We start from the raw sequence: 14819 nt of genomic DNA, 5'->3' as shown, positions 1-14819 counted from the left end.
AGGGAGGTTGCATTTGCGAAACAGAAACAGAAACGGCAAACGAAATCATCACACTCGAAGATCTTTACTGCAGGAAGCCCACAGCCTCCCAAGCCCAACATCGCTCAACCACCTTCGCAACTACAGACAGCTGACTCTTCGTTGTCCACCACGCCTGCTGCCGGTGATGCTACCGTAGCTACAATTTCAACAACAGCGTCACGCCCTCACGCAACGATAAGAGATGTTGGACTTTGGACTCGCTTCTGGCTCTTCATTGGTTGTATTTCTCCTGAATATACGAACGGTAATCATTAGATCTTCTCATCCTTCACGAGTCGCATGTCTTTGCATCTCTATGGACGTGTTTTACCCACTTCCTCTGATGCATTTGAACCGTCCTTCATGTACGATACCGATACGTCCCGCCATCTTCGTCTGCAATGTATACTACCCATACATTTTTCTGTAGCTGAAAACCCGCCGTTGCAACTTGTGATAAACATGTCAATTCGTGATATGGTGCGAAAATGGTGTTATCAGAGAAACGAACGATCACCCGATTAGTGCTGTGCTGTGCTGTTGAAACAAAATCAAATGCCATTTCGTCGCGTCCCCTACCGGATCGCACTACAACCTCCTCACTCGTCAATCTAATCCCTCCCACGAATCCCACAAGACTGCGTTTCTGCACATCTGAACAATCGCCATTGCAGCTCGTCGCGAACGTATATAAAATATTAGGATTGTTCTACCATTAGTAACTCAATCCAATCTCATGCGGGAGCGGAAGGAAGGGAAGGCAGGAGATGGTCGATCAGACTCACCTGACGATATTCTCCTGTAATCCTTGATCGAGATCTTTTCTACCTCAATATCAACGCTGAACGGGATAGGTTCGATCAAGGCCGATATCATCAGCCCATCGACTAAGGACAAGGACCCTCCTCATTTCCCTCCCACTGAATCGCAACGAGCGTGAGAGCAGGCGTAGAGACGGACGAAGGATCGATCGATCAGAGAGCATTGAATAGAAAATCTCGTCCATGAGGAGTCCCTGGCTGTGTGATACCTAGTAAGGCTACGTTAGCCTACGTATCATTCGCTTGCTCTAACTACTTAAATCCTCCTCAGGCAACGAAGTACATTTGACCTGATACATTCAATACATCCTGACTTCCCTGGACAGTAATCTTGTAAAACTGTTCTACGTCCTTGATTGCGAACTCGCAAGTACTTCAATTTATGGATGAATAATGTTAACCATCATCGCGCTTATCATGCCAGGAGAAGCACAAGACCCTGATCCGGATGCCGGATCAAGAGGATAAGGCTAGACCAACCATAGACCTAGAATATGATCGATCATCGATCATCCCCAAACAATCTTGCCAAGGCTGACCGGTTTTTACGTATAGATACTATTTTTTCGGATCGCTGATACAAAATTGATGACTGCCCCGACCATCTATGACACAAATCTATTGACCTGGGAGCACGTGCGTCCTCAATGTTCGGCTGGGTATTTAACACGCCGCAAGCTCTAAAGACAGACTAGTACAAGCACCATGAGTCTTTTGAAGATCCCCTTCCTCGTAGCCTCAGCCATCGGCGTTCACATTTCATTCACTACTTCTTCTCCGCCACCGTCATCTGAAGAGAAGGTGAAGTCCACCATGTTGGAATCCTATTTTGGCTCAGCTGGTATGTTGATTTTCGTTCTAAAACTTCTCAAGGTGTGTTGCTCCTGTACTATCTGTATGAATCTGTGAACACTGATATTACAGTTCAGCGCATACACACCACTGTCTGCCGAAGCAGTCAACATCATTGCCATGCATATAGATCCCTCGAAAATTCCGGCAGGCATCTATGGCGCCCGCCGAGCTGTGCAGCTTCTACGGTCTCTTCATTCCACGCCAATCACTTCCACTTTTCTTGCATGTAATCTTGCCATCGTGATCGGGGGCATGTTGAGGTTTTATTGTATATCGACGTTAGGAAAGTTTTGGAGCTTCCAACTCAGCATCAGAAAAGAACACAAACTTATGACGAGTGGGCCGTACTCTGTCGTCCGCCACCCAAGTTATACCGGTTCCCTTCTCCAATCTGTTGGGATCATCGTTATGTACGGAAGCCCAGGGTCGTGGATGTGGCAGTCTGGAATTCTACAAGTACCTCTCATGACGGCGCTAGCTGTCATTGGCTGCCTCATGCATACATTAGGTATCTGGGGTTCCATCAACCGACCTGCTATAGAGGACAAGATAATGCGACGTGCTATGGGAGAGGAATGGGAGAACTGGGCGGAGAAGGTGAAATATCGATTGCTTCCTTGGGTCTATTAATTATCTACGTACCGAATGCTGTGTTTGCTTTCTGTACCGTATTATGTCGATTGGTATTCTATAGGAGTTGATTGTATGTCACTGACGAGGCATATGTATGACACGAGGTTTGACGCGGCATGTGCTATGGTTGAAGCAGCACTATAGGTAAGCGTGCCAAATGTTGATATTAGTACAGAGACTGCGAAGGACAAACAGGACTAACGCAAGATGCACACTAATAGTATGGACACAGAGGATAAGCACTGTAAATTTTGTGAGAAGTGAATACATCCCTCTAGGGCCTGTACGCAGGCAGACTGTAAGGCTGGTTATAGTTCGAAGGGGAAGAGAGAACAAAAGAAGATGGTGATAGAAATGAGACATGTTAGTAGGTAACACGAAGATGAATAGACTAGGACTTGAGACGAGGACTTTCAGAGGGGCTTTCGATCGTTCTTGGAGCGGGGATCTCACTGTAGGATTCGCTGCTAGGTATGAGTGTACATGAGCGGTATATATACATTTTCGAGTGAGAGACTAGTCCAGAATGAGTACGGAGAGCATATGGCGAGTTCAAAGATATCGGTGAAGGAACGGGAATCGTGAAGTCTGAGCACAAGGTAAGATAACGAAAGAGAGTAAAAGAGAAATGAATGGAATGGAATGTGCATCCACTTAACTCGGATGCGAAGCGTAAAGCCTTTTCATTCATGAGTCACGTGGACTTTTGCCAACGACTTTTTGAAGTGCGGGCCGTGCGTAGAGGCATATTAGGCAATCCTTACACAGACACACTCATATACATACGTTGATCATTAACGAGGATTCAAAGTGCTTGGAATGACATATGATGCTGTGTACCCTAGGATTTATTACAGTGCCGCGTCTCAGGCGCATCACGAACGCGTCACGACCACGGCAGGCATCAATTCCACCTAGCGCAACGCCAGTGCGTGGTCTCGGATGCTCACAATAGACAGGCTACTACATACTTTTTGAAGAGACGCGTCCGCTCGGCTTCAGCTCCAAGGAACAGTTTTGTCACTTTCCGATACGATCGGATCACCGCAGTGCCATGGAGCAAGGTCAGACGCACTAATTACGTTGTGGATGCTTGTCAGACACATAGTGCCGGGGCACTTTGGGCAGACGTGTACATTAGGCCACTGCATACATTGGTAAGCGTGTATCACAGCTCAGCGCCCTGTGCAAGGATATAAAACATGTTCAAGTTCACAAGGATGCATCACCATAACTTTTCTGCACTCTTGTAGCCCCGCTCAAAGATGGCTGCAGCTCAACAGACTTGTCCTGGCAGCGAACTAGAAGCCCTGTTCCCCTCCCCATCTTTCCCACCGAGCGCACTTTCGCCTCCGCGGTATCCTGGTATCTCCCCAGAAGCAGTTACAGCTTTGACATATGTCTTGAAGGATAACCATACGAAGTACCACACTTTCTGCAACTACCAGCGGTTTCATAAGTGCGTCTTAACTAATCCGTATCTCATGTTGCTAATTTGAGTGTCGATGAAGCCATATCACTCATCGCGCGCTGGCACTTTATGCCACGGGCGCGAGTGGATCTCTGATCGAACAATTCTACAAACAGGACAGCACCAATCAGCGCCCAGCCATCGAGCCTCCTGAGGCTATCACCGAAGAGAATTTCATCGAACATCTAGGTGACGACAAGTGAATTTAGAATTAACGCTTGCAATTCCTCGCTCAAACAATTTATCGACAGCTTTTACGCCGCATACCGAACCTTCTTCAGCAAGGTTATCAAGGAAAAGGGCCTTAGCGCCACCCTAGAGGAATACATCTTCTCTAAGAAATACAACTTTATGGAGGGACGAGATGCATCCACCCAGCCAGTAATGTTGGCTCGCTTCCTTGGAGCTTTGTTCCATGCCTTCATCCAAGTAGGATATGGTGCAGAATTTGGCATCTTGGGCATGGTCGTCGAAGGTGAGCGATGTGACACATCCTTGTGAACAGGTCCCTGATAGACATCCCAAGGTCTTGCATTGACCAGCGTGCATGGGCACGAGTTCTTGCCTTCGTATTTTTTCGAGGCTAGCGGCACGACTGCAGTGGAGAGGGCAACAACTCACCTTGCCTCGCTTGTCCTCAACACACAGAGATCTATTACCCCCTTTCAGCCCGAACGACCACAAAAAAATCATGCGTTCTCCATTCTTGCAAAGATCATGCAAGATTCGACATTCGCACCGAAGGAAATCAAGAAACATTTCATAGATTTTGACGGCATGATGTCCGAGCATGGTGATACTATATGGCGCTACGCCGAACAATGGACGATCGACCCGTCACAGCCAGGCGAAATCGAACGTAAGTTAGAAGAATGTATTTGGACAAGCACTATCCTCTACAGTATCGGCGGATGGAGCAAAGACAGAGGCTTAACAGCAGACTTTTTCTTGTAAGTGGCTTCAATCTGATAATCTGCAATAAATATACTGATTTTTGGGACGCTCCAGCATGCATATCGTCACCTCAAGTCTCTTCCTTCCATCCCTGTTGCCTTACCTGCCACAAGACTCGCAAGTTCTTTTGCTTCGCGGATACTTTGCGTCGACTCTTAGGTGTTGGATCACATGCGGCTTCCCCAGACTGGATATCCAAGGCTTCCTCAGTGCAACCTCGCATCTTTCGTCGAAGGTCAAGGTCGCTAACCCATTCCTCCATATCGTTCAATCGGCGATGACGCACCCAAACAATCACATGTTGAAGATTCAGCGCGCACTTGCGCATTTCTCTTCGCTTTATGGCGCACGGCCCAAAGGCTCGTTTGGAGGCACGGAACTGGAAGGTGCAGAAGAGCTGGATGGATCGCTCTTCATTAGGACCGCGAGATTGACTGAGGAGTATATGAGCCAGGGAACGAGGACCTGGAGCCTAGAAGGGTTTCCTCCGAGGGCTTAGGGCAGAGCAAGGCTTTGAGATATATCTACTATGAGCACCATTTACTATTCAATGCAGTTCGATTCTACTTTCAAATCTATCAAATATGTTGAAGTGTATTGATCACAGATTGACCAAGGGACGGCACTGTCTATTCACAGAGACATGAACCTAAAAGGGCTGACTGTCAAATGAAAAGAGGCTCAGACTACGAACAGGGGAGAAACCCAGTCTTCGATTGGAGGACTGAGAGGAGATGATTGAGCAAGGAAAATTAAAGATGTCGTTGAGACCGAGAACGAAAATACAACGTGCAGGACGAGTGATGGTGTATGTAAAAGAAAGTACGTGCTGCATAATCTCGGACTCGACTCATCGCTCATCATACTATCTTGCACGGTACAATGATGGGAGCCGAGCGTTGGGAAGAACCCCAGTTCCACGATCGTGCGAAACACAACCTGTGACATCCAGTATCATTTTATCTGCGACCTCGTCAATGATGCGGATCATCGTTATCCCTCACATATACACACGCGATAGCTGAGATGTTCACGAAATTTGGCTTCCTGTGGTCATTGCCGCTTTCTCGCGTCTTCTTCATATGTACGTTGGTGATGAATTTGTTCTATGTACTCTACTTCCGTGCCACGGCCCACGTGCACGAGCCTCAGCTGCGACACGAATAAGTGCTTACTAAGCCACCTAGTACATAGTAAGTACTCACTAGCACTGGCAACTCACCGTGACTGGCAGCCTTATGTTCTTCGCCCCAAGTTAAGACTTACCTCGTCATTTCTTCTCTCATATTTTGTCATGTAATCTCACTGGCATCGTCATTTGCTGTAGGTGGGCCAGGTTTCAGTCACTCGAACACGGGGGCCTTTGGATAGCGTAATTGGCGACGGCGTTACATATAAGACGCATAACCACTGGCAACACATTTATTGACCGTGACGCACGCTTCGAAGGTGACCACAAACGATTCGCTCGCCACGGGATCACCTTTGATGTGCAAAATACTCTTCGACTTATTCAAGTTACTAATGCATCCGCTTCCGGGAATCTCACTTAGGAAACGATAGTCAACATGTGAGTTGCATGTTTTTTGAGCCTGCAATGAGCCATATTAGACATCTCAGGGCATTGACTTGATAGGTCCTAAATGTGATAAAACATTAATAATTGTCAACCCGGTGGCGGCAGTACTACTTCTGTTCGAATTGTCTGTCAAACTTACCTTGAGTGCGCCCCTCGACTAGTGATGTGAAAGGCCCGGCTTGAAGCCCTGGGCCGGCCCAAGCCGGGCCCAAAAACTCGTGAGCTGCTCGCCTGCCGTGTAGCTCAGAAAATGTTACCGTCGGAACGCCATTGACTTTACCTGGTGAGCACCTCAGCCAAATCAACACGGCCCGGAAACGTTAACCATGGCATTTTATCCAGTTTTAATTAAGATATGTAACCACTCACCCGTTTTATAGAGGAACCGGGTGTCATAAGCAGCAAGACCCGAAGATATTTCGGCCTAATAGGTTCAAATTCATCGTCCTGCACCAGGAAGAATGAGCATCATGTGCAAGTAACTGAGAACAGACATTGCCCTATAAAAACTTCCTCGACTTGATCAGTTCCTATTAACACTTCCAGGTCAAGTACAGTGGCGCACCATGAGTCTATTCAAGATCCCCTGCATCCTAGTTTCGGCCATTGGCATCCATATTTCGACGACTGATCCTTCTGCACCACCGTCATCTAAAGAGAAGGTGACCTCGTCGTCCGAATCCTTCTTTGAATGGTTTATGAAACTTCGCGGTATGAAGTTACTGCGGGTAGGTTGCTCTTGACCTCCGGTCGTTGTCTTTATTAATCTGTGGACAATATATCAGATCAGCGCATGGGCAGCATCGTGTGCTGAAGTGGCCAACATCCTGGCTATACATATACCCTCGCATATTCCAGAAGACATTTATGGCGCTAGAGCTGTGCGGTTTTTACGCAATCTTCACCCTACACCAATCACCCCTGCTTTCCTTGCCGGCAGTATTGCCATCGTGGTTGGTGGCGCATTGAGGCTTTATTGTATGGCGACGTTAGGAAAGCTTTGGAGCTTCCATCTCAGCGTCAGGAAAGAGCACAAACTCGTGACAAGCGGGCCGTACTCAGTGGTGCGCCACCCGAGCTACACTGGTTGGGTTCTCCAAAGCATCGGGATCGCCGCCATGTATGGAAGTCGAGGATCGTGGATGAGGCAGTCTGGGATATTACAAGTTCCTTTCATGAAAGTGTTAGCAATGACTAGCTTTTCCGCATTTCTCACATTAGCCGCTTGGGTTTCCATTCGCCGACCTGCAGAGGAGGACCAGATGTTGCAACGTGCTCTAGGAGCAGAATGGGAGAATTGGGCAAAGAAAGTGAAATACCGGCTTATTCCTGGGGTTTATTGATTAGATATAACACTAGGGGCTCTTCAAAGTGAAATACCGGCTTATTTTTTGATTACATATGATACAAGGTGCTCTGCCCATATCTGTTTGCTTCTTGTGCTTTTACCACACTACGCGGGGGTCAGTGTTCTATAAAGTTGATTGTATGATGTAGGTCGAACACAGGAACCATCCGGTGAAACATGTCTGTGAAATCATTACATTCATGAGCGTCACTCTGAAGCGGCAGATTCCTATGACGAACTTTAATAATTGCGCGATACACTACTCAGTGCACGATACGCTTTGTCTGCCCATACAAATTGTGGACAAAAGTAGGTCGGTTTCCATGGGTATTTGAGTCGTTGAAACGATCATGAAATGTTCCCAGTACCACGTCGTCAACAGTTCTTTCACTTTCTGTCTTTTTTGTTCAGTTCTTGGTTCAGGCCGCCGCCCTTGTTGAACCGGAACCGGACCATCATCAGACCGAACTGATGGTCGTTTTGGTCTACGGTTTTGCTTGGGAGCCAGACCCATCCATCACTGCCGCTGAGTCGCTTCCATTTCTAAAGTGTCACAGCGAACTTCTATAATATAGATCTAACTGCTTGAAATAAGATCCAAACATCAAATGTTAACATATATGCTCAGACGTCTGCCTACCTTGATATCCTATAACTCATCAACAAATACCTGTAGAGTGATGAGCACGAATCCTACGACAATACATTCTAATATATATTCCTCTTGTGAATCACCTGTCACTCATCCTTGTCTCGTACTTCATCCGGCAACTGGCATGCCAGCCATCCCATTCCACTTGCCAACATAATTAAGATAACATAAACTGCGTTTCCTCCTAAAAGGTTGTATTTCTTCGATGCAGCAAAAAGCGAAGTCGCCAGGGCGGGACCAACAGCACGAGCTACCGCCGCAGAGGTATGGCCGAGGCCATTGATAGTACCGAGGACATTGTTTGTAGGAGCAGAGGCTGTGATAAACATAAAAATGACCCCTGCAACAAAGTGAGTTGTTTGCGATGACTAGACGGTTTTATTGCAACACGCACCATATCCCATATCCCATGCGACTTCTATACCTATAAAGCAAAGCAAGGCAAATGTGATTACATGATCGACTTCCCCTCTTGCACGTAAAATCCACGATAATATCGGAAACATAGCCACGAGCAGTGGGTAGCACCACGCTGAGACACAGAATAAACGCTTTGGACCAATCCAATCGACGATTTTGGCAAAGAATAATGCCTGAATAACACCATTTATGATCCCAAACAACGCCATCCACGAGCCGATAGTAGCAGGGTCAAATCCAAGACCGCCAAGGTAAGCAGGTGTCGAAAGGAACAACGGCAGAAGAACCATAAAAGACATGTCAAGGAAGGAGAGCATGGCGTAGTTTGCAATTGGGATAACAACCGAACGCGTAAGGAGGGATCGCAAGGGCATGTTGGCCATCGAGTTTGTGACGAGTGCTTCTCCGTCGGGGCTACTTGAAACGCTGACTGTAGTTGAAGTGGACTTCGGCCGACGCTTTGTCGATAATGTCTACCGATCGTGAGTGATGTGTGCGATATGGCAGGTATGTAAAACTTACTTCTTCTAAGAAGATTGACATCATGATGAGGGTCAGGACGGGCAGACAGGCTGCCACTGCACAAGGCAGAAAGTAGGGGTAATTTCTCCAGAACGAACCGGAGAATAATACTGGCCAATGATCTTGCGGTCGCGCGAATGTTCCTCCCATTAAAGGACTGGCATGCCGATCTCATTATTTGCCATTTCCATCGTCAACGACGCCACTTACCCAATAAAGCCTCCAATGCACCAGACGATCGGGATCAAGGCGAATCCCTGAGCCATATTTGTGGAATCCGTCAATTCTCCCACCATAGTCTTCATTACTACAACATTGCCATTCAGAATACCACACAAGCAGCGGCTAGAGAAACTGTGTTAGCGATGCATATTTTCTTCAGCTAAAGACGTACCTAGCGACAAGGCCAAAGAAGGTCGTCGAAAGGCCGAAACACAACATCGAAATGCAAGTTCCCGATAGTCCGATTACTAATACTGGCTTGCGCCCAATGCGGTCAGACAGCCGAGCCCACTTCAGCACTGTCAGTGCCTGTCCGACGAAAAACAGAGAGTACTGCCAATCACATCCATTTAATGAGCGAACCAATTTCGCAAGACGTAATCCTGGCACCCACAATGATTCCAGCGTAATATCCTACAGCCGCTTCGTCACCCCTAGTGATATCAAGTTCTCTGATCAGCTAAGAGAGCAAATCAGTATCAAAGGTCGAAGAAAAGGATTACCAAACCATACCTGATTGATGTACGGGAATATCGATGTCGAAGCGATGGGTTCCGCAAGTTGCAGCGTTATAAGTATGGCTATCTGAAGTTTTGGAAGGGGCGTTCTAGGTTTTTTCGAGCCCTTTGCAGGTATCAGAGGTGTTGTCTCGTTTGTTATGATTTCATGAGAATTGTGAATATCCATCCTAGTAGTGAAAGGGCTCCGTAACGTTGTAGTGAGGCAGATATCTTCGATTTGATACCGACCTCATCTGTATTTATAGGCTTCACGTCATCAATCGTTGCGATATGTTTGTAAATACTAAGTCAATTTGTCAAGTAAGTATCGGGTGCAGATCAGCAGAAAATCAATTCTGGTCGCCAACATGTCCGAGTCAACCAACGAGTACCATCTTGCTCGAATACAAATGCGAGAAGAGATCATTCACTAAACACTTATGCTAGATCCCAGACTCAGCATAGTGCTACGAGTCCAGCCATCCTGAACAGCTTGACGCGGTTTAACACGACCAAACTCTAGTTACGACGCGGATAAGAACTAACAGATAAGCAGTCTCAGTCTAGACTGGGAACAGAACTGAGACGCCCGTTTGGCTTCGCTCTAGGTTTTATACTGTAAGTCGTTCTCTAATCGAATATATTGGAATGAAACATTGATACAGGGCCGACGTCACTCATCTGCCCCTTCTCCTTGCGCTCGGACACTCTAACGGCGGCGGTAGTAACCCCCCGACTCTGCCCGTACACAAACAAGTGAGACATTACATAGAGACAAAGGAGTGAAAAAACATACAACGATTCGACGTAACCACGAACCACTCAATAAGGCAAAAAAAAAACCCACAAATTTTTTGACGGAGACGGGCACTACGGGTACAGCGTGGCATTGGTGTTTTTGTGCCGCATTTCGGTATTGCGGAGTTTCGATTTACAGTCGCGGTCTGGCCAAATTGACACATGCAACGGAGCAAATGCCAGTGAAAGTTGTCAATGCTGAACGTTCGAGCCCTATGATAGTATTAGCCTAGTAATATGGGATCCTGCGCTGAAACCGTTGGGTAGAGTCGGCAGAAGTTTTTAGCTAGACACGTTTGAGCACGAGCTCCACGTGCACTAAATTAGTACTGAGCTTGGTACTTACATGTCACTTCCTTAACCAACTCATGATAGCCAGGCCGTCGTCGCAACACTTTGGAAGATTTTCGAAGTCTCTCTGTTTCAAAACCTGACAGACTTCGTTTTTGTCTGTACATGATAGTAGTGGACTCCTCTCCTGATAAGGACTGGCCCTCGCGAGAATAATCTCACTTTTAGAGTACCGCCATTCGAGGGTTGGTAAGCACTATGCACCGCTATATATGACACGGCAACTTGCGCAATATTTGTATTAGCCAGCTGCGCTCCTGACGCACGGGGCCGAGATTCCCATGGTTTAGCTGTCATTGTGCGGATGAAATGGCCTATCATGGTCATCGTTTTTCCAAGGGCGTAGTGCTGCCCATATACGTACTATATACAACCATGGCGGGGCAAAGCCAATCTTCTGCGTTAACCCCATCTGTGCAAATGTATGGCACGGTTGCTAGCATAAGCATGAATTACTGGACCACCCTTCAGAGGACACGTCCCCAGGAGCATATCCAGCTCAAGGGAAGCCGGATCCTGGCTTTCTGCGGATAAAAGATCACTACAGCGTGATCATAATTGAAATTCCTCGCTGGAGATGTGTTATCGCATGCAGTACGCCCAATGTAGGTATTAGCCTAGTAAGCATCAGGTATTTAAAAAGGCGACTCAACGCACGTTCCAAAGGCACTCCAGCGGTATGAGTCTGTTAAAGATTCCCTTCATCATAGCTCCGGCCATTGGCATCCATATTTCGTTCAGTTCGTTTTCTCCACCGCCTTCAGTCGAAGAGAGGGTGGAACCCCCCAAGTTCGAAGTCGTCATCCTACGGTTTGAAGGTCTTTGGGGTAATGATATAAAAAAAGTGTGTGGCTTCGATATATCAGTCGTTGTTTAAATGGATCGGTGGGCGATAAACAGATCTGCACATGGGCAGCATCGTCTGTTGAAGTGGCCAACATCCTCGTCACACGTATGGATCCCTCGCAAATTCCAGAGGGCATCTATGGTGCCAGAGGCCTGCAGTTTTTGCGCGCTCTTCACCCCACGCCAATCAGCCCCGCTTTCCTTGCCGGAAGTCTTGCTATCACGATTGGCGGCGTATTGAGGTTTTCTTGTATGTCGACGTTGGGGAAGTATTGGAGCTGGCCGCTCAGCGTCAGACGAGAACACAGACTTGTGACGAGTGGGCCATACTCTATCGTTCGCCACCCAAGCTATGCTGGTTTCCTTCTCCAATATATTGGGCTCCTTGCCATGTATGGAGAGCAAGGATCGTGGTTGAGGCAGTCTGGGATTTTACAAGTGCCTTTAGTAAACGTGCTAGTAGTAATCCTCCTCTTCGGACTTACATTATGTGCTTGGATGTGCATCACTCGACCTCTAGTGGAGGACAAGATGCTCCAGCGTGCACTGGGAAAAGACTGGGAGAATTGGGCGAAGAGGGTGAGGTACAGATTGCTCCCTGGGGTTTATTGATCACATACATACTTAGCGTTCCGCCCGGTTGTTTCTTTGTTGTACGGGTTTGGTGTTTTATGATCTCCTGGGTCCATTGTACACGTGTTATATAAACCATAAAAAGGATCCGCGTGCGTGGCAAGGATGCTAACCACTTTAGCAGACAATATTGCCCATGTACAGATCTATTATATTGTCGGATCAGACAGTATAGGAGAAAAATACCTTACTTACACCCTGAAAGTCTCAGAAGCTATGTCATGAAAGATTCAAACACGTTAGCGCGATCTTTTTTTTTCCAGCTGAGTCGCCTGAAATACCCACTTCTAGGCGTACTACACTCCACAGAACTCCGATGTGATAATTTTGAATCGTCAATTCGAAGATCGAGGGTTGTCAAACGTGACAAAATAGCACTCCCAGAGCACCACACAGCGGAATGGCGAGTCAATGCATGTGGATGTGGTGAGGCTTGTCTAACATGAGGCCACGCCCCAACAGATCATGAACGAATCAAAAAAAAGTTTGCGCAGAGGTCGACAATCGGTGAAAGACGCACAACTATTCAGCAAACTCATAACGAGGATGTCGCGGTTCGTAAACGAGAGGAACCTCGGAAAAGTTGTAGAGTAGAAAGGTGAAACATGGACCTTTGAACGCTAGAGTTTGGATAGGGATGGGCAAGTGCGCACACCAGGTTAGCAACGGGTCAGAGTGTTTTACTGCGGTGACCATCGCGCAAGTAAAAAGTACTCCCACAAGCACGAAACATCGCCCATCATTCTGGGTCAGAACCGAGGTGAGAGGGAGGATGTACCTGTGAATCAAGTGAACAACCAATAATCCAGTAGTGCACCACATCAATCATCATGAAAAGCTCGCACTCAATAAGACGGTCAACAGGTAGCCCCGTACATACAAGTACACAGGCAGATGACACCGCCAACATAAACTGATCCTCAAAGCCTCACTATCGATCCCCCAAGTCACTGCACAAAAACACCAAGTCAGAAATATAACCCCAAACCACCCAATCTAGCTCACATACCGTCTACTATTCTGCACACGTAAGAACAACCAATCCACGGCCTCGCGAACGCCAGCTCTGGAAGGCCAACCCGGTCAGCCAACCCCACACATGCGTAAAACTCACTCACCCATCAAGCCCTGAAGCTCCCAAAACATCCAAACTAGCAATCCTCTCCCGTTTCCTCTCCATTTCCGCATCCTCGTCCTCGCCAAACCTCCTCCTCGCGCTCTCCCTCCTCCTCTGATCCCAATCTTCATAATCCTGCCTTATCTCTGAAACGCTGAGGCTTGAAGGGGAATCTTGTTTGTTTGCGAGGAGTAAGAGGGGGATGTTAAGCGTTTGAGGGGAGGAGAGAACTGTGTCTGTGGGAGTTGTGAGTGAGTGGTTTGTCTTGGGCTCGTCGTTTATGATGGTTGAAGGAGTGGTGAAGGGTGCATACATACCGAAGACTTCCCAGCCCTCACTGAGCCTCTCTCGGTCTTGCGCATCGATAACGTACGCTACGGCGTGACAGTCGTCATAGTATCTGTGCCAGATTGATCGAATACCGCGTTGTCCTCCGAGGTCGAAGAAGTTGATGATACTGGATGGGAGAGATATTTTGCCAGCTGCATGTCAAATTCACATTGATGAGCGCCGAAATTGAAACTGAGTTCTGAGAAACGTGTACTATTTTGCCCCACAGTCGGGCCAATCTTGGACGGGTCAAGCCCAGGAGTCTCATTATATAGAGTCTTTATTTTCTCCAGAAGTGTCTAATCTCAGACTCTTTTAGAACTCGAACTCGACGGTGAGGTGCGAGACGCACGGTTTTGCCAGCACCATCAAGGCCGATGATAATCACTGAGAACTCTTCTTTCCTGTCATCTTCAGATGCAGGTGAAGGAGGCAATATGAAGCATTACCTCGTCAAGTACTCATGGAAGCCTTTTAAGAGGTGATACATGATGGATGGTGGTGGGAGAAGCGGCGCATGTTGACTCAGCAAATATTTTCACCACAAAACACAAATTGCTACTAGCATGTATTAGTTATAGCTAGTAGCAGCTGCAGTTGCAAACCCTACACTGGTTACCGGGTACCAGGTCTACTTTCAATCATCGTCGATATCTAGAAGGAACAACTGTCTTCCTTCTATCTGGCTGGCCTATTACGGGAGACCACTTAGCAACTGGTTCTGCTGGACTCTTCCGAGCATCTAC

General features: G+C 47.3%; 6 protein-coding genes across 6 annotated transcripts; 4 read left to right on the top strand and 2 right to left on the bottom strand.

Annotated features, from left to right (window-relative positions):
- Positions 1–1546: 1546 nt before the first annotated feature.
- On the top strand, positions 1547–2509 carry HD556DRAFT_1410411 (uncharacterized protein; the record flags this gene model as incomplete). Its single annotated transcript, XM_041304146.1, has 2 exons — positions 1547–1683; positions 1801–2509. Coding segments are annotated over 2 exons (664 nt in total), but the record flags the coding sequence as incomplete, so codon positions are not given.
- Positions 2510–3595: 1086 nt separating this feature from the next.
- On the top strand, positions 3596–5254 carry HD556DRAFT_1448927 (uncharacterized protein; the record flags this gene model as incomplete). Its single annotated transcript, XM_041307511.1, has 5 exons — positions 3596–3789; positions 3842–4000; positions 4053–4276; positions 4328–4751; positions 4810–5254. 5 exons carry the CDS (start codon positions 3596–3598, stop codon positions 5252–5254), a joined length of 1446 nt encoding a protein of 481 aa, XP_041154637.1.
- A 1646-nt stretch (positions 5255–6900) lies between these two features.
- Positions 6901–7677, top strand: HD556DRAFT_1448926 (Isoprenylcysteine carboxyl methyltransferase family-domain-containing protein; the record flags this gene model as incomplete). Its single annotated transcript, XM_041307510.1, has 2 exons — positions 6901–7062; positions 7120–7677. 2 exons carry the CDS (start codon positions 6901–6903, stop codon positions 7675–7677), a joined length of 720 nt encoding a protein of 239 aa, XP_041154636.1.
- Positions 7678–8159: 482 nt separating this feature from the next.
- HD556DRAFT_1277630 (major facilitator superfamily domain-containing protein) lies at positions 8160–10259 on the bottom strand. The gene is made up of 7 exons (XM_041299253.1): positions 10012–10259; positions 9893–9958; positions 9671–9831; positions 9487–9621; positions 9277–9433; positions 8729–9227; positions 8160–8674 (listed from the first exon to the last, which is right to left on the bottom strand). The coding sequence occupies exons 1-7, from the start codon at positions 10183–10185 to the stop codon at positions 8421–8423; spliced, it is 1446 nt and encodes a 481-aa protein (XP_041154635.1). The 5' UTR covers positions 10186–10259; the 3' UTR covers positions 8160–8420.
- A 1567-nt stretch (positions 10260–11826) lies between these two features.
- HD556DRAFT_1247106 (uncharacterized protein) lies at positions 11827–12605 on the top strand (the record flags this gene model as incomplete). Its single annotated transcript, XM_041298667.1, has 2 exons — positions 11827–11936; positions 12014–12605. The coding sequence occupies 2 exons, from the start codon at positions 11827–11829 to the stop codon at positions 12603–12605; spliced, it is 702 nt and encodes a 233-aa protein (XP_041154634.1).
- A 1017-nt stretch (positions 12606–13622) lies between these two features.
- HD556DRAFT_1247093 (P-loop containing nucleoside triphosphate hydrolase protein) lies at positions 13623–14563 on the bottom strand (the record flags this gene model as incomplete). Its single annotated transcript, XM_041298666.1, has 6 exons — positions 13623–13692; positions 13745–13979; positions 14061–14225; positions 14288–14372; positions 14426–14477; positions 14523–14563. The coding sequence occupies 6 exons, from the start codon at positions 14561–14563 to the stop codon at positions 13623–13625; spliced, it is 648 nt and encodes a 215-aa protein (XP_041154633.1).
- Between the last annotated feature and the right edge of the window lie 256 nt (positions 14564–14819).

This window comes from Suillus plorans (genome assembly GCF_016647745.1).
Source record: "Suillus plorans strain S12 chromosome Unknown HD556scaffold_81, whole genome shotgun sequence".
In the NCBI taxonomy this organism is placed as follows: Eukaryota; Fungi; Basidiomycota; class Agaricomycetes; order Boletales; family Suillaceae; genus Suillus; species Suillus plorans.
This window is presented reverse-complemented; position numbering and strand designations above follow the sequence as displayed.